This window comes from Rhinoraja longicauda, chromosome 20 (genome assembly GCF_053455715.1).
Source record: "Rhinoraja longicauda isolate Sanriku21f chromosome 20, sRhiLon1.1, whole genome shotgun sequence".
Taxonomy (NCBI): domain Eukaryota; kingdom Metazoa; phylum Chordata; class Chondrichthyes; order Rajiformes; family Arhynchobatidae; genus Rhinoraja; species Rhinoraja longicauda.
The window spans coordinates 32,833,274-32,857,689 of NC_135972.1; the positions used below are offsets into that span (position 1 = coordinate 32,833,274).

The 24,416-nt window shown below is 40.5% G+C and overlaps 1 protein-coding gene across 4 annotated transcripts in view; it reads left to right on the forward strand.

The window, feature by feature from the left end:
• Window positions 1-2,880: 2,880 nt before the first annotated feature.
• ppfia2 (PTPRF interacting protein alpha 2) overlaps window positions 2,881-24,416 on the forward strand; it is a 176,918-nt gene continuing 155,382 nt past the window's right edge. For all 4 annotated transcript variants that reach the window (XM_078417366.1, XM_078417368.1, XM_078417367.1 and 1 more), the window contains exon 1: window positions 2,881-3,149. In XM_078417366.1, coding sequence (XP_078273492.1) covers window positions 3,069-3,149 — 81 coding nt within the window. In that variant the 5' untranslated portion in view covers window positions 2,881-3,068. The remainder of the gene's footprint in view (window positions 3,150-24,416) is intronic.

A 24,416-nucleotide genomic window follows, 5' to 3' on the forward strand; every position in this document is an offset into this window, starting at 1 on the left:
AGAGAGGATGCTGGGACCAGCTATTGCAATGACATCCTTCAGAAGGGCAGTGGGGGCAGGATCAAGGGGGCAGGTTGCAGGTTTCATAGTGGAGACAAGCTTTGCAAGGGAGGATAGAGTGATGGGTTGGAAGCAGTCCAATTTAGATGAACAGACTAGTGAGACAGCTAGGTCACGGGTGGGAGGGGAAATGTTCAGTCTAATATTCTCAACTTTGTTGGTGAAAAATTTAGCGAATTCTTCGCACTTAGCAGGGGACCCAACTAAGCTGGTACTGGGGGCGGGACATATGACAGAGGTAATTGTTCTAAATAGGACCTTGGAGTTATGAGAGTTTTTCGAAATAAGGTCGGAGAAGTATTGTGCTCTAGCAGACTTTACTGCTTCCTGGTATTTGAGAAGATTGTTTCTCAGAATTTCGAAGGAAATTTGAAGCTTGTCACATTTCCATCTCCTTTCTGATTTTCTGCACTCCCTTCTTAGGGCTTTGGTGGTGTCATTGAGCCACGGCCGACCTTTGGGCTTAGGCTTTTTCATTTTAAGGGGAGCGATAGAATCCAGGATGGAAGAGCAAGTGATATTAAATAAAGAGGCGAGATCCTCAGTGCTGAGATGGGGGGGAGAGGCCTCAATAGTGCAGATGTTGGGGGCAGCTGTGAGAGCCTCGGAGAATTTACTGGCAGTCAATGAATTTATGTCGCGGGAGTAGCGAACAGGGAGATGAGATTTTGCGGGAGATAAAGGCAGAGATGCGTCAAAAATGATAGCGCTGTGGTCCGATAGACAGGCTTCAGTAGTTTCAATGTTGTTGATTGGGAATCCGGACGATAACACTAGGTCGAGAGTATGGCCTAACTTGTGAGTGGGTCCCGTGGTGTGAAGAGTCAGATTGAAGGACTCAACCAGGTGCATAAATTCACTCACAAGAGGCTTAGTGGGACAGCAAACATGAGAAATGTACATAGGCAGGCCTTGGGTACTCACACTGATAACAAATGGTGTAGAATGTACATTTCATACCATTAGTGCAAAGTTCTACTGTGTATACAGTAAACCCTCGCAATAACAGACCTCTTTATAGCGAATTCTAGTTATAGCAGATCGCGACTTCTGTAGCAACCCCCTCCCACTTCCGCTAGTCACCCAATGAGTGTCACATGATGGGTTGCCGTAGTGGAGAGAGCTAACAGCATGTAGGAGGTATGGGTACAGGGCCTTTCCATGGCGCACTGCAGGTGGAGCTGGAGCTTTGTGTATCCCCGGCCTGTGAATTCCTGCTTGATTAATTCCCCCCCTCCCCCTCATCGTGTTTTTCCCTCCCAGCCTTGGATTAAACTTTATCCCCCTCACTCGATTTAGCAGACAATCGGCAAAAACAGATATCAACCTGACCCCCCCCCGGTGGTCCATTATTGCGAGGGTTTATTGTATGGCATACAAATGATGCCATCTTCAAATACTGTAGCAGTTTTTAACCATTGGTGGAGGGCTGTTCCAGCTTTAATTAAAAGTTAAAAGTTCCTTTTTCTCTTCTCCTCATTCTAATTACTCCTATCACTTTGTCACCCATGACAGTATCTTCACTGCCCCTGGAATCTCTTCCTTTTTCTGACAGTTTTCTCAGTCCCACCCCAATCATCTTCACTCTTTACCCCATTCATTGATTTCTCCTCCAGCATTTCCTTGGTTTTCCCCATCCTGATCATGCCTTCAGTCTTCCACTATCTTCTCTGCCCACCACCCTTCACAGTTCTTTTACTCATCAATCTCCCCCAGGCCCCGTGATCCACCACCCACTTCCCTGGTTTTTGCTGGCCATCTCGCTTCACCTACCCTGCAGCCCAACACATTTTCCGTGCAACCTCCCTCCTCCAGAAGGCCAGGAATAGCAAAAGAAAAGCATTTATGTGTAATTGCATGTTCAAGATCTTTTCGACCATGCAGTTAGAATACTTGAGTCACAGGGCTTCATCCGAAACTAGTGTAGTCCTCCACACAAATTGCCTTTTCAATCGTGGTTTTCACATGTTCAAGAATTTCTTTGTATAATCTTTTAGTTTAGGTTTATAATTCCTATATTTTATGGTTTCATGCTCTGTTTTAGATTAAGTACAATAAGGTTAATGGACCAAATTTTCATGAACTTTCTGTTGCTATGCTTCTGTAATTTTATCAGAGATATCGTGAAATCCTTTTTGCACCTCACTACCAACATAGTTAGTCAGCATTGTGGCAGAATATCCAAAGAAATTGAGGTTTGCAGTGTGACATAAATAACATTTTTATAACTTGTATCAGAAAGACAATTTAAGGCACATATCCTTTAACTTTTGTTTGCATAGAAAAACATGGACTGTGGATTCATCGTAGAATTCTTGTAAGATATGCTTCCCATTGTGAGTGCGGGACTATCAACTCTTGCTGAAAGTTCATTTTTTTCATGCAAATGATGATTATGTCTTAAAATGGTTTAATTCTTCTATTTTTGGGGGGAGAATACAAATAATGTTTCAGTAACTTTGGGAAAGAGGAAATCTAATTGCAGATCAAGATCTTTGTAATCATTTTTTTGCAACCCTACCCTAAGAAATTTCTGTAAAATGCAAAAGTAACTGATTTTACTCAAGTAAAAGACAAGTTCCTAGTCAGTCAGAAGAGGCCCCTGTCTCCCACTGCATACGGCTGTAGATGCATGCACACTGATGCATGATGTCATTGGTTGATGCTGAATTCTGATGCTGAACATAATCACTAGACTGAAAGCAGTGATTACTGTTGAGTGCTGATGGGCAAGTCCACTTTACTGTGTTTGCACAAATGATATTCGACGATGATCTCTATAATTTCACAAGATTCTTTCGTATATTTTTTAAATGGTTTTTAATTCAACCACAAGGAATTACCATTGGATGACTTAAAGTTATGGGAACATGCTGCTGATATTAATTGCTGCTACTGAAGAAACGGCAGATTTCATTTGTACAGTAACTACCCAGTGTACAAGAGATATTTAATAGTTAGCTTTATAATAATCTTGTATACCTGTGGATTACATATTGCTGCCAGCGATGATTTTCTCTGACATGAGTGCGGGAACTGACTCTGTTAAGGTTCATCCACCTAATGGAACTCGATTTTCTACTTTCCAGGTAAGATCAATCAGAAAATTGCAAGACTTTGAAGCTTAATTAAGAATAGAAGAAGAAAACTAATAACATTATATCAGATGTATTTCTCAATTATAATTCACTGCAATCTATTTATTGTAAAGTGAAGCTTTCACCAATATACATTTTGAGATTTATAATTTACATTATTAATAGAAAAATACGCAAAAAATAAGACTTCACTTGTTTATTTCAATAATAATTACTCAATAAAATTAATGCAAAGCATTAACATATCAACGGACATTTTCCTTGTAGCTGTAAATTGTGCTAGTAAAAGCTGTATTTCGTTTTACAGACGGGTTCGGCATTATGTCTGTTGTTCATTTCGTGAATTTTACTTCACGGCTTTGTGGTTGAATTATAATATCAGGAATATTTACTAAAATTATTTTGGAGAAAACTTTTTGAAGATCTAGAATGAAGTATCACTTACATTTTTGTTTAGAATTTGTACAAACTTGCTTGTTGGGAAACCTTTGTTTTGTGGTGGATTATTATAATTTTCAATCCATATACTTCCTTTTGCTGTCTTTGCCAAGGCATGATTAATCATTGCAATGACTCTGAAGTTTAATCTCCAATAGCCAGTGATCAAACAATTAAGATTAAGCTTGCTCTGAGAAGTAAAGATATAGAAACATAAAAATGACAGATAAACTGGTATGAAAATGGTTAATGGGTTTTAGAAAATCTTTTACAGATGTGTTTAAAATTTCACCAACGACACTTAAAATCAATGAATTAATTTATTTTTGAATTAATTCAGGCAAATAGAATAATTAATTATAAATATGAAATTTTGGTAAGGATGGATGGTCAATATTTCTTGCTGTATTTTAATAAAATATTATCCTTAAACTTGTGAAAGAATTGCATCTTATGATCTCAAGGTACTGTGATCTATTTGTGGTCATTCCTTTGTTAGCAGCCAATGAAGAATAACGGTTACGTCAAGTGACAGATTTAAATCACCATAATACATGGAGCATATCAAAGTGCAGCGTAGGAACAGGCCCTTTGGCCCACAATGTCTGTGCCAAATATGATGCAAAGCTAAATTAATCTCATCTCATCAGGGTGGTGAATCTGTGGAATTATTTGCCACAGAAGACTGTGGAGGCCAAGTCAGTGGATATTTTTAAGGCAGAGATAGATAGATTCTTGATTAGTACAGGTGTCAGAGGTTATGGGGAGAAGGCAGGAGAATGGAGTTAGGAGGGAGAGATAGATCAGCCATGATTGAATAGCAGAGTAGACTTGCTGGGCCGAATGGCCTAATACTACTTTTATCACATGATCTGCCTGCAGAAGACCCCTACCCCTCTATTCCATGCATATCCATGCACCTATCTAAAACCCTCTTGAGCACCACTATCGTATCTGCCTCCACCACCATCCCTGGCATTCCAGGCAACTGCGATCCTCTGTGTAAAAGACCTGCCCTGCACATTTCTTTTAAACTCAGAAATGTCTTCAGAATTTTCAGGTTATCGGTACATTAGAAGAATGCTTAGAAACCAAAACCATTAACCCCATGCTTCTACTTTGAATAAGCCCAAAATTCCTGTTGTGCTCTTGATTTTTCTATAATACGTTGAATTTTCTTCATTAATGTGGTGGGGGGGGGGGGGGGGGGGGGTGGGGTAGGAAGTGGGATATATAGATGCCCATCTGGGTGGGTTAAGGGGAAGAGAGGGGGGAACTAAAAGGGGGAGGGGTGGTGTTACCTAAAAGTGGACTATTCAGTGATCATACCATTGGGTTGTAAGCTACCCAAGCAGAATATGAGATGCTGTTCCTCCAGTTTGTGTTTGGCTCACTCTGGCAATGAAGTATCCCCGGAACAGGAAGGTCATATTGGGAATGGGAAGGGGAATTAAAATGGTTAGCAATCGGGAGATCCAGCAGGCCTAAGCGGACCGAGCAGAAGTGTTTTGCGAAACGGAGGGCCCAGTCTATGCTAGGTCTCGCCGATATAAAGGAGGCCACATCAGGAGCACTGAATGCAGTAGATGAGGTTAGAGAAGTTGTGTGTGAATTTCTGTGTCACCTGGAATGGCTGCTGTGGTCCCAGGATAGATGTGACATTATATCTCCTACAGTTGTGCTTTTCGTTTGCTAACCAGAATCTGCAGTTCCTTGTATCTCCATGTTAATAATGGCGGCTATTCAAGATTCGTTAAAGATAAATTATGTCTGACCAAATGATTATTAGTACTGGGAAATACAGTAGCAATAAAATGATAGCTTTTAGGTCTTTTCTAGTTTATTCCTGTATCATTCCCACCTGAAATGTATCTGTGCAAATGACGTAAGAATTTAAGCAGTTTTTGTGCAATTTATGTGTTTAGAGCACAGAGCCATTTTTTTTAAGCTCTGTGCACTAGTTGGATATGATCTGCATTTATGATAGCATGCTAGCACTTCTTACCATTGCTAAGTCATTACACCTATTAGGGATCACTCATAACTGTGATGTCCATCCAGAAATGCGAATGAGCACTCTGCACCTCAGAGATAGCAGCAGTTGATTTAGAAATACAACACACTCTGGAATCCTGCAAAGCCGTGTTCATGTTCATGTTCTCAGTTTTCAGTGCAGTAAGAAGTTCACAGATTTCTCATGTGTGGTCAAAATCAGTGAATGCATTAACAAACCCATCTACCAACAACTGCACATCTGTATTGGATCCTTTTACATGCAATGCACCTCTAACAATAGTTTCTCACAATCAAAATTTCAATTGGATTTTCAACTGCCCCACCACACACCAAGGGTTCATGGCTGTTGGTTTGTTTGAAGGTGTTATAAATGATCAATGGCATTTATTAGGCACTGACTATATCATTATGTCCAGCAATCTATGCTGCAATTGCACTCTGTATGGTTGAAAATGGAACTCATCTTGGCATAATGCCATATTCTTAGATGACCAAAACTCTCTGATAAAGCTTGCATGTGAACAATAGAACCTTGTGTAGAGGCATAGGGTAAATTGCAACTGTGGAATAATACTCCAACAATGTCTTTTGGAGTGAAGGAAAGAAGAAAATTGTTGGGAATGACAAACAGTTTTGCCAAACAAATGATAGTGTTTCACCAAACAGTTGAACACGCTCTGAGACAATACCATTTAAAATCAAAGTTGATATTTCTAATTGAGTAATTAATTAGTGGCAAATGTTGTGCCTCTAATTAAGAAGGGCTGCAAGGAAAAGCCTGGGAACTACAGAGCAGTGAGTGTGACATCTGTGGTCAGAAAGTTACTGGAGAATTCTGAGGGTTAAAATATGCACACATTTAAATAGACAAGGGGGGGATTAGGGACTTTGAACGTGGGAGACTGTGTCTCATGATTCTGAGTTTTTTGAAAATATAACCAAAATGCTTGATGAGGGCAGAACTGCAGACATTGTGAATTTCTGTACGGTATTTCAGAAGGTTCCTCCAGGTAGGCTGCTCTGGAATGTTAGATTGCATGGGAGAGCTAACCAATTGGATGGAAAATTAGCTTCATGGAAGGAAACAGAGAGTGATTGTGGAAGGTTGGTTTTCAGACTAGAAGCCTGTGACAAGTGTGTCTCAAGGATCAAGGCTGGGCCCATTGCTGTTTGTGGTTTAGATCAATGATTTGAATGAGAATTTACAAGGCATGATAAGTAAGTTTGCAGATGACACTAAAGTGGGTGGTGTTGTATTGTAGTGAAGATGGTTATTGTAGTGAAGATGGTTATTGTAGTGAAGACGGTTACCAAAGGTTACAGTGGGATCTTGATTAATTGGGCAAGTGGGCAATGGAATGGAGTTTAATGCAGATAAATGTGAGGTGTTGTATTTTGAGAAATCTAACCAGGGCAGTTTGAGATTCAAACTTTATTATGAATAACTATTAAATTCCTAAATGGTGAACCTGAGTACTTGTTCTTTAATTAGTTCTGATGCACAGAGTCACATTTATTAATCAGTCATTTATAGTGAAACAATCAAACATTATTCTGGGTTTTTTTCCTGGCACTTTCCTGCAAATGAAGTAGAGGAAATGCTTCAGGTAGAATGTGCAAAGACGATGCAAATCTGAAAGTGCAAGATATTTTTTGAGTTGGGAAACTGCATGCGCCCCTCACACCAAAGGAGCTATTAGCAGTGTTTTTATGGGCAATATTCCTGGATATACTTTCCAAAAGAAGCACGGGAAACATGTTCTTACCTCACCTCCAAGAAACCTAAAGTTTTTCAAGACATTGGTACTCGAAGATAGACACAAAAAGCTGGAGTAACTTAGCGGGACAGGCAGCATCTCCGGAGAGAAGGAACGGGTGACATTTCGGGTCGAGACCCTTTCTACACATTGGTACTCAAAATATCTCAACCTCTGCAAGCATTTGGTCAGGTAACTGCTGAAATCACTCTGCTAACCAAGGTTAATGTCACTGTAATCTTAAAATTAGTTTAAAATCATTCTAGTTAGTTGCAACAAATGATTTAAATTATGCAATATATTAAACCTTATAGCTAATCGCTATATCATGGAGGTCACTAATGGTATCTACTCAAGAAAAATTCATTTCATCTTCTACTTGACAAGAGAAGAGCAAGCATATAGAGTCTATATGCTTGCTCTTCTCTTGTCAAGTAGAAGATGAAATGAATTTTTCTATATTATAGACACATGGACTTGCCAAGGTTGTCAGCTTCCTGAAAATTCGGAGCATGAGTGATTCCACCCATGTGGTGTTCTCCACAAATCACAAAAGCTATAAATTTCGAACAATGCAGCGTTTATGCAGTCATGAAATGAAAGTCCTCATGGTGAGATACTTGTTTCCAGTTGTCTCCTTATGACATCCTCTCCTTACTCCCGATCATTTTTGATTTCTGTTCTTATTTGTAACTAGAGGCAAGGAGCCAACCAGAGCTGTGTGATGACTACAATCAGGTCTGATGAGATGCGATTCCATTGCATGGATTGATGTGGGTTCAATCCAGTATGTGCTGGAGAGTCTTGTATTTCTTCATCATCTGTTGCATGCTTCACAACCGTGTCATAGTTAGTTGGAGCAGGAAGATGAGGAAAAGAATGAGGAGCAATTTGTCTGAAAATGATGACAAAGAGATGACCCTCGTTAAGTGCTGTTTGGGTGAACCAAAAGCCTGAAGATTCTCCAAAGAACTACACTGCACTTGCTCTTCATTCAAACAGAGAAATAGTAGTTCAGTCATTGACAGCACATGACTGTGGAATTATCTGGGACAAAGTACCATGGTGAACAGTATCTGCCATGAGCAGATATATCAGGAGGAGATGACATATACCTTCACTTGATTATCAATGGCATGCCAATGGCCAAGCTCAACATGCAAACACATCTGATGAAAATGAGCACTAAAGAACAGCATCTATCCAGCATGAGCTAATATTTTCTGTAACTGTATTTGGAACATTGCCTATGACATGCTTTTGGCAACAATTGTAAAGTTTCCAATCGACCTTTCCATCAAAGAGTTCCATGTTTGCAATGCATCACGATTCTTGGCAAAATCAGAGGTATAAACTTGGATTCCGTAACTGGCTGAATGAAGGTTGCTCATCTCAAAAGGAAGTACGGAAAAGCAACTGCCTTTATGGATGTTACTTGCACCAGGAAGAAAAATCATTAAAATAATATTTGCTTATCTGAATATAGACACAAAATATCGTAGTAACTCAGCGGGACAGGCAGCATCTCTGGAGAGAAGCAATGGGTGACGTTTCGGGTCGAGACCCTACTTCAGACTGATGTCAGGGGAGTGGGCGGTACATAGATAAGCAAATGTATAGATAGGGAAGTGTAAGGTGTGAAAACTTGACAGAGGAAATGGAGATCAAGGAAAATGTAGAATGGATCATTGTTAGTTTGGAGAAGGTAACAGCAAAGCAAACAGAGATAAAATGTAGTCGGAAACAGTAAGACTGGTCGGAGAACTGGGAAGGGGAAGGGCTGGAGTGAGAGGGAAAGCAAGGGTTACTTGAAGTTAGAGAACTCAATGTTCATACTGCTGAGGTGTAAGATGCCCAAGCGAAACATGAGGTGCTGTCCCTCTAATTTGCACTGGGTCTCACTCTGACAATGGAGGAGACCCAGGATAGAAAATTTAGTGTGGGAATGGGAGGGGGGGTTAAAGTGTTGAGCAACTGGGAGATCAGGTAGGTTTAGGTGGACTGAGTGGAGGTGTTCAGCGAAACGATTGCCGAGCCTGCACTTGGTCTCGCCGATATACAGGAGTCCATACCTGGAACAGCGGATGCAGTAGATGAGGTTGGAGGTGGTGCAAGTGAACCTATGTCTCCCCTGACAAATCTGTCGGGGTCCTTGGATGGAGTCGAGGGGGGAGATATAGGGACAGGTGTTGCTGATCTGAATGTAGGCCTCCTCATAAAAAGCATATATGTGTATCAATGCACTCGGTTGTCTGAGTGCTGCTCATAACAGAGAAACGATTGGGTTGGAGTACTTTGTACAACAGTTAGATTGTAAGAAGGGTCTCGACCCAAAATGCCACTCATTCCTCTCCAGAAATGCTGCCTGTCCTGCTGAGTTACTCCATTTTGTGTCTATCTTCAGCTTGTAAGACTACCGACCCTGTTTGTGCAGGATAACATTTGTTCCAGTCTCCTATGAGATTCATTTGCTTTGGAATATTAGGAGCTTGTGGAAGATTTTATCAACATGATGAAATACCTCAATAGTTATAATCTTAAAGCAGCTATAATAATTTTCTGGGTACATGAGATATTATATAACAAGCCAAATCACACAGCAGTCTTGAAGTAGTTTCCTCCCTGGTAGTATGCTGACCAAATAGCTCTTGGTTTTTTCCTGCTGCTCAAGAATATTTGAATTGTGAAAGATGATTAATTGGCAATCTAACATTGAAATCCTTGCTTTTGGAATATTAGTTTGTAACATTTTTAGGGAAACTAGACCAAGTTGTCCTGGGAGCAACCGTTCCTGGATACCTCTGGGACGAGTAGTTCTTATTAGTTTTCAATAATTGAAAGTTATTTTAGGTACTTACCAGACCTTTAAACCCACTCCTCACCACACCCAGATAATTACAACCTGATCCCCAGTCCTGATTGAGCACGCTGATTGCTAATTTCATGCCTAACCCTGATCCTTGGCCACCATCTCCTTTCCTTTCTCCTTAACCTTGTCGTAGGCAGCACATTTTCAACTGCAAAGAATTTCCTATGAAACTTGCAACAACAGATCCACACTAAAGTTTTTGTTGATATACCACGACTGGGCTGTTGCTATAGAATTTCTTGGCCATAAATTTTAAAATGCAAGACTCCAATAAAATAATCAATTAATAATGTTTTGTTTTATTTACTAATGCAGCAGATTATATTGCTGATGTGGAACTTCACTAAGCATTGAAGAAGGGTCTCAACCCGAAACGTCACCCATTCCAGGCAGCATCTCTGGAGAGAAGGAATGGGTGACCTTTCGGGTCAAGACCCTTCTTCAGAGAAATGTAACCTGTTTAATTTAGATGGAACGAATGAGTGTCCATATGCAGTAAATCTCTGATAATCCATTATCCGATTGTTCAGTAATTCTGAGCATGTAGTGAGCAGGTACTGATTTCTCGTCTGCCTTTAACACACTGCGGTCCAGTTCCTGCTCTCCTTTGAAACTGAGCGGTGCTCTGTTTCCATGCTTTCTTGAAGCTCACCCAGGTTCCTGAATAACTTACTATGCTGCTGGGTAACATCTAGGAAAAAGTGAATTGGAAGTCTGTTGTGGTATTAATTGTAGTCACGAACATCCGCCAGTCCGACACACCAAAGGTCAAGCGTGCCAGATTTAAGCATATTTTTTCATACACCATATCAAAAGAATGGTCCCAACTCCCATATCTAGAGAATTGGAACATTGTGACCTGATCCTCTGCAATTTCTACCATACTTCCATTCAGCGATATAACTATGAGAATTTCCATTTTTTATGTTGCTCTTCTATATACATTGAAATTTATATTGTGGGGAGAGACCATCTGACCTATCCTGCAATAAGGCTTGAGTAGGTTACAGTGCATCCAAGTACTTTTAAACCTGGTAGGGCTTTTATGCTCTACCACTTTTTCACACAATTAGATTCAAAGTCCATCCACCCTCTGGGTGAAAATATTTTTCTGATTTTTCCATATTCTATGTAAAATTTGTGCCCCCAAGTCATTGTTCTATTCACTTTATCTGGACCTCTCACAATTTTATGCATCTCAACCAGATCTCCCCTCACCAATCTGTCACAATGATAACAAGTCCAACGTAGCCAAACTTTCCTTATAGCGAAAATTCTTCTTCACTGTATCTTTTATGCAGCTTTTACAACCTTCCTATAATTTGGTGATCAAAAATATATGCTTTTTTTATTTATTTCCTGCATTACTTCCTGCATACTGTGCACAGACAGCATCCATTTTGCTTGAACACGTATGCATTGTATTTGTTCATTACATCTGTCTCAAACCCTGGCACCAGTGGAATTGTCATCTTTTGGATCTCAATCAGACTTGCACTTCTTTAGTCAACTGTTTTTGGTAATATATTCATTACAGACTTTGTGGTTCTCATTTTTTTTTAATGGTTTCATCCATAGAATGTGGTCATCACTGGTGATGCCAGCACATTGCCCAAGCTGAATTGAATGGTTTGCTAAGCCATTTTCTCAGGCATTTAGAAGCCAACCCTCTGCTGTGGATCTGGTATTGCATAGGACAGACTCACTGAGAATGAAATTTTCCTTCCCTGAAAGACATGGTTAAACCAATGAGTTTTATAACAACTCAGAAATTTCACAGGCACCATTACTGTTGCCAGTTTCTGCTTCAGATTTATTAAATTTTATATAAATCCACCATCAGATATGGTGCAATTTGAGGTCAGTCAATAATCTGAGTTTTAGCAACTAACCAACACAGTAATCTAACAGTTAAACAGTTACAACACTGATGATCTATCCTTTTATAACAAAAGTGATTCACGATTTGTAAGCAATTTTTTTTCACTGAGCTGCATTGCCTAACTTCTTTCTTTGAAGTGTTGGATTTCTTTTACCATCTGATCATGTCTGTTCAGTGTCTTATTGGCAAAAGCGATAGCAGAAAAATAGAAATTTGATACAAGGTGGTCTTTGAAAAGTTTATTTACTTTAGGCTTGAAGTAAATATGCCATGCGATCCAGATGGTATTTTTCTTACGTTACAAGTGAAGGTCAGGAAAGAGATTGTTGAGGGGTTTCTCATAATCTACCAATCCTCCCGACAAATGGAATGGTACCATCGATTAGAGAATGACAAATGTGACACTCTTATTCAAAGAAATGTGTAAGGATGTGCCAGGCAGCAACAACCCCAAGGTTTGGTGATGGAGGATACTTTTGGAGTCATAGAATCGCACAGCACAGAAACGAGCACTTTGGCTCAGCTTACCCATGCCCACCAAGGTGCTCCATCCATATTAATCCCACATGCCCAGGTTTGGCCCATACTTCTCTAAACCTCCTATCCATGCCTCTGGTTCTTGATTCCTTAGACTGGGTGAAAGAATCTGTGTCTCTACCCTATTTATTCCCTCATGATCTTATACACCTCTGTAAGATCACCTCTCATCCTTCTACACTCCAAGGAATACAGTCCTAGCCTGCCCAACCTTTCCTATAACTCAAGCCCTCAAGTACTTTCAACATCCTCGGAAATCTTCTCTGTACTCTCTACATCTTTCCTATAGCAGGGTGACCAAAACTGAACCCAATACTCCCAAATGTGGCCTCACCACACCTTGTACAGCTGTAACATAACATCCCAATTTCTATAATCAATTCCCTGATTGATGAAGACTAATGAGCATAAGCTTCCTTGGCCGCCCTATTTACCTTTGATGCCACTTTCAATGAAATATGTTCCTGGATCCCTCTCCTCTACAGTACTCCCCAGAGCAGTGTCGTTTACTGTGATGGCCCTGCCCTGGTTAGTCTTCCCAAAGTGCAACACATCACATTTAACTGCATCAAACTCTATTAACCATTCATCTACCCACTTGTCCAACTGATCAAGATCCTACTGTAACCTTTGATAACCATCTTCACTATCTGTAAAGACTGCAGTCTCCTGGTATATTTGCTCTTCTCATTTCTGTTGACTATTTGGGGGCTTGCAGTATACTCCGAACACAGTGATCATGTTCACTGGAAGAACCACCAGTAATGTTATCTCGGACTACTACTGTGACATTCTCTTTAATCAATAAAGCACCACCCACTCCTCTTTTATCCCCCACCTCCATATCTCCTGTAGCATCTGTAAAGTGAAATATTAAACTGCTAGTCCTGTCCCTCTCTTAATCAGGTTTGTGCAATGGTTTCAACATCCCAGTTGCATGTTTGATCCACACTCTGAGTCATCTACCTTACCCGTCAGTCCTCCTGCATTAAACTAAATGCAATTCAATCCAACAGTCCTTCCTCACTCCATGCCATGCACCTGCCTATTCTGTCCACTGAACTTTCTTTCATCACCATCCATACAGACTTCCAGCCTCTCACTTGCCTCGCTCCTGCCTCCTTGACAATCTAATTTAAACCCACCCGTGTAGCACCAGCAAACTTGCCTGCCAGGTTATTGGTTCCCCTCCAGTTTAAGTGCAGCTCATCCCTCTTGTACAAGTCACCTCTGCCCAGAAGAGATTTTAGGAACTGTAATCAAGGTAAAGGGAATAGGCACGAATAGGAATTGTTAGTAGATAAAGAAGAGACATCATGGATTTGTGAATTATAAATGGGAATGGATCAACTCTTTCTGTATGTTTTTTCTAAAGGGATTTGATGAAGTCATGTATAAAAGCTTATTTAGCAAAGCTGAAGCCCATGGAATAAAATGGTAATTGACAACATGGATAAAACAAAATGACTCAAGACAGAAATTAGGAAATCATTGTAAATGTTTTATACTGGAAAATGGTAGACATTGGTGCTCCACAGAGGAACATTTTAGAACCAGTTTTTGATGTGGATATGGGTCTGCAAAGTAACATTTCAAAAGCTGCAAATGACACCTACTGTCGGGAAAACTCCAATCAGTGTGGAGCAGCACATGAGGGTGCTATTTGCTAGTGCTGGGGTAACAGATCTGATACCTATTCAGGGAAAGCTCACATCACTTACTGACTTTTAAATTAGTGGACTTTTGTGATCCTGTACCTAATTGACATTTGTCTGCACTCTCAGCCTGAAGAGGTAATTTGACTGGAGCATGAACAATGACGTTAAAAATAATTGCAGGTCTGTAGATAAAGTGCAAAACGGCTGCCCCAAATTTAAAAAATGGTATAAAAAAAATCTCCAACCTTATTTGTATCAAGAAATTCCTAATTTGTTATAAACAGCTGACCTTGACAGGTGGTTAATTGAGTCAAAATCTCAGAGGAACAGCAGATGAATTCCATAAAATTTGGCAATGTCTACTTACTCTTTGTTATTTGTGTGTTTAATGTAATTTAAAGGTTTGGGTTGGATCAAAGTGGTTTGGCCCTGAATTTGCACTGAAAGTTTTCTAAGGGAGAATAAACCTCAAATATTTGGTCTGAAGTTCAATTTATTTAATTGATCCAATTCTTTAAAAACAAGGTGTTACTTAAAAACCTTAATAGCAACATTTGAAATCAGTAGCCTATCTGTGGTTTTCTAATGGCTCTCTTTTGGAATTTCACTAGTATCTGGCATTCATATCCACCCTAAGTGCCTATATAGTCTCAGCAAGGTGTATTTTGGAGCCTTGACAATATTGTTATGCAATAGAAAATGCTGGAAATGCTCAGCAAGTCAGGCATCATGGAAAGAGAAACACAGTTAACCTTTTGGGTCAAAAGCCCTGTTCCATTTGAATCAGATGGGTGTTGTTCAGTCTAATCACACATTTACAGACGTGGCTCAGCAACTGGGTGAAAAGACATGGTGTTACCATTCCCATGTCCAGTGGGAAAGTATAGGAGCTATCTATGAAGATTTTGGGATCTTGGCTAAAACTCAAATAACTGCATTCCCTTTCCCAAAGGGAACATTTGCTATCTAGATAACTCCATCCATGTAGAATTGTTTTTCCTCTGATTTAATGATTGCGAGACACTACCCTCCCACTGACGGCATTTGGTTTGCTTTTCCTGTTTCATTTGATGACTGTGGATCTGGAGGTTTGGCACTGCTTGCTCAGAGCAGCGTGCCCTTATCCTTTCACGAACTGAGGGCATATCCTGATCCCTTTCTGTAACACCAAGCAGAAAGCTTGCCATTCACCCCAACACTCAATTTTTAAAGGTTTCCTGAATTTACTTGTGCTTTTCCCCTTTGCAGCTCCTTCAAGCTCCTTACCCACCAGAGTGTTATTCCACAATCTCTTTATTATTTTTCTCGCAACCTCATCGTCCGCTTTATCTTCTACTTCACTGCTCCCTTCGTTCTGCTGCACATGTTCGCATCATCAGCCTTTCATCTTTTTTTTTTAATGATGGAAAGTATGAAGCTAATGTCATGATGCAGCATAGGAAAGCAAAAGCAGTCTCTGTCACATTACGTTCTCTTGTGCAGAGATTTGCAAAGACTGATGATTCAGTCCAAAACACTGACTAATACCATCTGGATAGTTAAGCAATTTTCCTGCGATTTACTCAGTAAAACCTTCTGTTGCCTGTCAAGTCAACCTGACAAAAAAAGTATGATAATATTAAACATTAATTGTATGTAAATAAACTTTGTATAAAAGTGCATTGCACTGAAAATACTTTGAATGTGAATCAAACTGCAACAGTAAACTGAAAAGCAACATATTTTTCTCTAGGTGTACAACTTGTCTGCAATTTTGAATTCCAAGCACTGATAAACCAATGTACAAAACTGATTTTACAAAAACTATTGAGCTAAAATAAGGCAAAAGCACCAGGGCTTAGTTTCTTGAGAATATGGTTTTACAAATTATGACATTTAAGTGTAATATGTTTGAGAATTGTTTGTTCATCTGATGTTTCCTTTGAATTTCTGTCAAATTAGAATGAATTTGCTGTGTTAATGTAGTAGCACAGATTAAAGAGCTATCATGTTCCCTTTTAGATCTAGAGAAAACTTGGTGCATCGTATGTAAATAGAGGGTGCTTTAGAGATGCTCCCCTTTCAACCAGCATCCTCCAACTTCCGCGTCAAAAGCAACCTAAACAAATATTGTCTGTAAATAAACAGGAATTAGAATTGAAGGAGGTTATCTTTGAGTGGAAACCATTTTGTATATATCTTTTTTTTTGCTGTTAATGATTTTTTTGTTGTACCTTGTTGCTAGGAGGTCTCTTCCAGCTCAGCTCAAGGCATTAATTAGTGTGGAGGATTTTCAAATTGAAATATTTATTTTCTTAGAAATGAAGCAGAAAAGATTAAGACACAGTTACTTGCATTTATTTAATTCCTCAAATGTAAGATTAGCAGCTGAATTCGCAAACACAATTTTGCACTGAGTTAAAAAGAGATGTACAAGTGCAGATGACTAGAGATTTGGCTAGGTTTTAGTGATCATTTTAAAGGATGAGAGAGAGAGATAGTTTTAAGGGGAAAATGTGTGATGTTAACATCAAGGCAGCTAGAGGCATAGCAACCATGATGGCGCAATTAGTATCTGAACCCGGCAAGAATCCAGATTTGTTGGAGTGAAGAAATCCATAATTTCTAAAGCTGATAGAGAAGTGGGCGGTGTGGAAGAATGTGAGGAGCATTTGTAAGACCTTTCTTTCAACTTTCAACTCAAGCCCAAGAATTTTTTTTTAAATCGATTTATTTAACTAAGGTTACTTATACAAAAATAACATTAATAGCAAGAAAAATAAGCTACTAGTATTGCTCATATTTTGTGTAAAATAACAATGGTTATGCCAATGATTTCAACATAAATGATGACAAATATGCCAATGCATGGCATTCACAATCCCCAGCTTGGAAATAAATATGTCCAATACATTGCAATAACTAGACCCAATATGGTAAGAGATGTTTGAAGAGCGAGTCACTTTAACTGATTATACATACAATGTCTCTTGGCTGGTCAGTCTGGGTTGGCTGCAGATCCATTGGATCCAATTAATCTTTCTTGGACTCCATCACCAATGACACTTGGTCAGTTCACTTTCAATTCATTTCATTATTTTAAGTGTCATACCTTTCAAACTGGCTGCAATTACATCTGAACTCCAGTTGATATCACTTATTTTTTTGTTATCATTACAGTACCAGGTATTGTTACAATATTGGATATCACCTCAGTTCATGGACATAATTACAGTATCTTCTCTCTCTGTATCTTTATATCTTTATGTTACTGTTCCTATGAGCGGATCTTTCTGGACCAATTGCAGGCTTACATAATTTATATTTCAATTTCATTGAGAAGGCTGTTTATCTGTCACGGGGACATCAAAGGCATGTGTATGGTGACGGGGGAAGTGCGTCATCCTTCTTGATCATGTTAAGTTGCATCCCCACAAGTCGTTGATATCTCAAGGACACATATATGACTTGATGTTGTTGATCATTCTGAACTCTTGTCACATTAAAGATGGGTTGATGAGGCTATCGTTTCCGGATTATTGACTTTCCATTTATTTGATAAATCAGTACTTGTTCAATTAGAGCTCTCAGAATTATCTGTTTGAGACTAAGTGTGGATAAAATTGTTTTTCTGGTGAAGATCCCATCAATTACTTGGTCTGCAGTAACCTTACTGCTCAGAAATTCAGTTTAAGTGAAATTACATCTGATTGCTTTATTTTGGCGAGACCAGACTTTCAAGTTCACAATCTGACAAGTGTCTACTCAAGGCCAATGTCATATTGATGTGAGAAAACAAATAATCTCTACAGAAGGTTACAGAAAATGCTGCTTCAAAAGTTACAGTGTATATGAATTGCACATACAGTTTCAGTTATTGGAAAATCCAGGAAGATGCAATTTCATATTCCATCAGAACTATGAGCATAAATTCTGGTGTGCTTCTTAATTGTATCCATCCGATGGATAATTATCACTCGATTGTCATTTGCAAGACTATACTCCACTTTTTTCAATGTTTTCACATCCCTCTATCTTATTAACCAAAACAATCAACTTAGTTGCTGTGCTTCTTTAAAATATTACCTCATGTTAATCATTTCATATTTGTGTTATTTACAAGTAGCTGTACCATATCCAAGATTCATTCTTTCGTCCATTTCCCAATGCATTCTGATGTGCTCGTTATCTAACACATAGCCAATTATGTTTGCTAACACACTGGTAACTCACTAGCAACAAACCATTTCTACAAGTTTTAGGTGATAGGTGTATGCAGGTGATCATACCCATTTACATCCATTTGTGCCATTAATTTATCTATCCTGTTGTGAATGTTAAGAGCTTTTCGATCTTGTGCCTTTAATTTTGCCAATTTACATTTTACAATATGTTGATCCATTTTGCTGCTTGCCGTTGTTTTTTTCTGACTATTTCTTTCATTTACAATGTTATGAAACATATGCTGTATACCTTAATTCTCTCTTTTTAAAATTTCCTTTGAGATTCCCATCCTACTGACAAACTAGTTTAATTTGAGAATACTCATGGCTACCTCTTGCCATATTTTAGAACGCACTGCATTATTGAAAAGGAAAGGTTTCCTCTGCATTTTTTATTTGACTTGAAAACCATTTTGGGTTTACACAAATTGTAAGCTCGGATTTGATGTCTGAAACCCACTTCATCCGATTGATATATGAAGACAGATGACCAGCAGAAGCTGTGAAGGAAACCACAAGAGGAGAGCCATACCATTTCATTGATATATTTTCAGATATTTATATAAATCTGGAATGCTCTTTCTATTTATTTCTGGAAAATTCTCAGAAAGTTGTAGTCAAATCAACAATCGTGGTTCAAATTGTAGACCCACAGAAAATGAACACAGGTCTTTACTGTACCAGACTGAAGAGAACTCAAGGGGTCTTTTGAAAATTCAATCCAGGAATTTTGCAAATGAAAAGTTTCCGATTCCCTCGCCTTCACTCATCAGCCCCTGTGATCTAGATAAATTTATTGTTCCTTTCAACTGGCGATCACATTCTGTCTGAACTTTGACAACAGCACACTATATCAGAGAAGCTGTCCAATTCTGCATTAAAATATGCTAGGGATTTAACACAATTACTACATAACTTGGTTCTGCCATCATGTATAGTGCTTGTGGTCGCAGCATTCTTTTGCCATATTTTGACACAAAACTCATCAGTATTGTGAACTGTGAAGAGTCTAATGATAGGTTGCAACAGGATATAAAAAGGCCGGTAGAATGGGCAGACATGAAGTCAGTGGTAGAGGGAGGTTTCATTGTGTTTTTCACGAGGGATCTGGATAAATAAATGAAGAAAAGATTGTAAGACTGTAGAAAGGGCTGGGGAAGAGAACTAGTGAGTTATTCTGGTAGGGAAGATAGACACAAAAAGCTGGAGAAACTCAGCGGGACAGGCAGCATCCCTGGAGAGAAGGAGTGGGTGATGTTTCGGGTCGAGACCCTTCTTCAGTTAGTGGAACACAAAGAGTCAAATGACCTCCTGCACTGCAATGGTTCAACAGTTAAGTGACATTGGAAGATTTTTGCAGGTTTACTGAGCTGTCGAGTCTGAGAGGTAGACAGCTGCTATGAAATATTGACACTTTTGTGATGGCAATGGCTTTTCTCAAGTCCGGATGGGCCAAATTCAGGCTACTTTATTTTTCCTGCTGACAAATCGTTCTCAGGAGTATTGCCATCATTGAACTCAGCCAGCAATGAGACCCTGGCAAATTTCTACAAGGACAAGTCTTCCTGTATTGTACATTCCAACTGATTAATCTGAGGAAATAAATACATTGCAACTGATTTCAATCTGAGGAAATAAATAGCTAAATTTAAAAAGAAATAGCTGTACCTAACCTGAGCATTGGCAAAAATAGGGAAAAAAAGACAAATTGAAAATGTGTGGTCACGATCCCATAACAATTATCACTTAGTCTTCACAGCAAGGGCAGCCAAAGTAACTGGAAGTCACAAACGTCCCCATAAAATCCTATGATTGACAATTAATTGAGTTGTTTAGTCACTGGCTGATTGTCCTGAGTTCAGAGGAATTACTTTTGCAGACCCACGTGAGGAAATGTGGGCATACGTATTTATCTATTACACCCAACTAAAGTTGGCTAGCAGGAAAGTCATGGCTGCCTACTTTAGGTTTAGGTTAGGTTCAGATTTATTATTGTCACATGTACGTTGAAATTCTTTTGTTTGCATGCCTACTGATCAGATTTATGGAACAAAAATACAATCAAGTCGAACTTGAGTACAATGGGTAGAACAAAGGGGAAGATACAGAATGCAGAATATAGTTCTAAGCATTTCAACACACCGGCAGTTCCATTGACACAGTCCAACATCCAAAGTGGGGTAGTGGTGAATCGGACAGTACCATAGCACATGGAAGGACCATTCAGAAGCCTGATAATGGAATGGAAAAAACTGTTCCTTAGTCTGGTGGTGCACATTCTCAAGCTTCTGTCTCTTCTGCCCAATGGAACTAATGAGAAGGAACAACCAGGGTGGGACAGGTTTTTGATTATGGTGGTTGCTTTTCAAAGGCATTGTGAAGTGTAAATGGGGTCAGTGGTGGAAAGTCTGCTCTGTGTGATGGATTGGGCTACACCCACAATTCACTGCTATTTCTTGTCATCTTGGACGGAGCAGTTCCAAACCAAGCTGTGATGTAACCTGGTGTAAAATCTATGGTACATGTGTAGATGTTTGTAGGAATAAGTGGAGATATGCTGAATTTTGTCAGTCTGCCAAGGAAGTAGAGGCATTGGTTTGTCATCTTGGCTGTTGCTTCTAAATGGTTGGTCCAATTCTAATTGGTCTAATATTCTCCATGATTATTGAGAATATTAATGCTAAGGAACTTAAAGCTCTCAACCATTTCCACTTCGGCCCAACTCATGGTGATTGGGGCGTGTATTCCGCTGAGTGTCCTGAAGTCGGTAATTAGCTTCTTCGACTTGCTAACATTGAGGAGAAGGTTGTTGTCCTGACACCACGTTACTAAGTTCTCTATATACTGTCTGTATTCATTGTTTGTGATTCGGCCCACCACAGCGGTATCATCTGCAAACTTGCAAAAGGAGCCGAATTTGGCCACACAGTCGTCAGTGTATAGAAAGTATAGTAGGGAACTTGCGGGCAGTTGAGACTTATTGTGGAGGAAATGTTGTCACCTATACTCATTGATTGTGATCTGTGGGTCAGAAAGTTGAGGATTCAGTAGCAGACCGGAGTGCTGACTCCTAGGTTCAGGAATTTAGAGTTTGGATGGGTAATGGTGTTGAAGGTGGAGCTACAGTCAATAAACAGGAGTCTAATGTACGAGTCTTTGTTGTCTAGGTGTTCCTGAAATTAGTGTAGGGCCAGGGAGATGGCATCTGCTGTGGGCCTGTTGCGATGGGAAGCAAACAGCCATGGATCAAGATTGGCTAGGAAACTGGAGTTAATGAGTTGTGGATGTAGCACAGTTCTCTTGAAGGACTTGATGATGGTGGATGTCAGAGCCTTTGGATAGTAGTCTGTGAGGCATGCTAGTGTACTTTTCTTTGGCATTGGGATGATAGTGGTCTTCTTGCAGCGGATGGGGTTTCAGAATGGAGTCGTTAGAGTTTAAAGATGTCTGTGACAGCTGATCTGTACAGGTCCTGAGGACGCAGCCAGGAACTCCATCTGAGCTTCTTGCTTTCCACGGATTCACTCTCAGGATGTTATTTATACCACCATTGTAATGTTGGTGCAGATGTACCTGAGAGCAGCGGGGCAGGTGAAGTTGCTCCACTGATCTTCTGCTCAAAACGGTCGTAGAATGCAGTGAGCTCATCGAGGGGAGACCCATTGTTGCCATTGATAATAATGATAATGAATAAGTTTATTGGCCAAGTATGTGCATATACAAGGAATGTGTCTTGGTGCTCCGCTCACAAATGACAACACAAACATACAGTTAACAATTAAGAATAAAGCATAACCATATCAAAACAATCAGGATACAACATTACGGTCTAAACATGGGTGAAAATAAACCCTGAGCAAAAAAGAGACCACAGACTTTGGTTATTGAGTAGAACTACTACTCGTGGAAAAAAACTGTTCGTTATGTCTGGCTGTGGCTGCTTTGACAGTCTGGAGTAGCCTTCCAGAGGGAAGTGCTTCAAAGAGTTTGTGGCCAGGGTGAGAGGGGTCAGAGATGATCTTGCCCGCTCGCTTCCTGGCCCTTGCAGTGTACAGTTCGTCAATGGGGGGAAGGTTGTGGCCAACAACCTTCTCAGCTGATCGAACAATCCGTTCATCCTCCGGATGTCGTGCTTGGTGGCTGAGCCAAACCAGACCATGATGGAGAAGGTTAGGACAGACTCAATGATAGCAGTATAGAATTGGACCATCATTGCCTGTGGCAGATTGTGTTTCCTCAGTTGCCGCAGGAAGTACATCCTCTGTTGGGGCTTTTTGACTGTGGAGTCGATGGTGGCCCCCCATTTAAGGTCCCTGGAGATGATTATTCCAAGGAACTTAAATGACTCCACAGATGTGACTGAGGTGTTGTTCATGGTGAGTGGGGGGAGGGGAGGAGAGGGGGAGCTCTTCGAAAGTCTACAATTAGTTCCACTGTCTTGAGAGCATTGAGCTCCAGGTTGTTGCGAAGGCACCAGGACGCCAGCTGTGTCACTTCCCGTCTGTAGGCAGATTCCTCCCCATCCTGGATCAGTCCAATCAGGGTAGTGTCATCCGCAAACTTGAGGAGCTTGACAGAGGAGTCTGTGGAGGTGCAGTCGTTGGTGTAGAGAGAGTAAAGGAGAGGGGAGAGTACGCAGCCTTGCGGTGCTCCTATGCTGAGGGTCTGTTGGTCCGAGATGTGCTTTCTCAGCCTCACATGCTGCTTCCTGTCTGTCAGGAAGTTGATGATCCACAGACAGAGGGGTTCAGGCACAGTCAGCTGGGAGAGTTTGGAGTGTAGTAGCTCTGGCACAATGGTGTTAAAAGCAGAGTTAAAGTCCACAAACGGAATCCTGGCATAGGTCCCCTTGCGGTCTAGGTGCTGGTGGATGAACTGCAGGCCTAGGTTGACTGCGTCATCCACCGATCTATTGGCCCTGTATGCAAACTGCAGAGGGACCAGCAGGGGGTTTGTGATGTTTTTCAGCTAGGCCAGCACGTCTTTCAAAGGTCTTCATGACTACAGAGGTCAGTACGACAGGCCTGTAGTCGTTAAGACCAGTGGTCCTTGTCTTTTTGGGTACAGGGACAATAGTGGAGACCTTGAAGCAAGCAGGGACAGTGCAGGTTTGCAGGGACTGGTTGAAAATGTCTGTGTAGATCGGTGCCAATTGTTCGGCACAGAGCTGGAGGGTAGAGGGGGAAACATTGTCCAGTCCTGGAGATTTCCAGCTTTTCTGTTTCCTGAATAGCCTCACCACCTCCGCAATTTCTATTGTTGGAGATGGAGAAGTGGCCAGACTGATGTTGGGCAATGGACCAGGGCCCAGTCTGGAGTCAGGCTGTGAGTATGTGCAAATTGGTGATTGCAGCGGGGTGGGGGAGGGAAGGGGCCAGTCTTTGCAGACTGGAGTCAGTCTGTGAGTAGGTGTGAATTGCTGCTTGGGGAGGAGTGGGTGGGGAAGGGTCCAGTCTTTGCAAACTGGAGTACGTGTGAAGTGATGATTGGGGGGGGGGGGGGGATGGGATCCCAGGATTATGTTTCTGTTTCTCTAACCTGCAGTAAAACTCGTTCAGGTCGTTGGTCAGCTGACGATTGTCCAAAGAGCGTGGGGTTCTCATGTACCTGGTGATTCCTTGTAAGCCCTTCCAAACTGAAGAGGGTCATTAGCTGAGAACTTGCTCCTCAGTTTCTCAGGATACCTTTCCTAGGCAGTTCAGATTCCTCTTCTCAGCTTGTACTTGGCCTGCCTGTAGAGGTCTGTATCTCCGCTCCTGTAGGCCTCAAGTTTTGACTGGTGAAGCTGTCTGAGTTCTGCTGTGAACCAGGGCTTGTTGTTGTTGAACCAGATCCGGGTCTTCGTGGGAATGCAACTGTCCTCGTAAAAGCTGACATAGGATGTCACAGTATTTGTTTA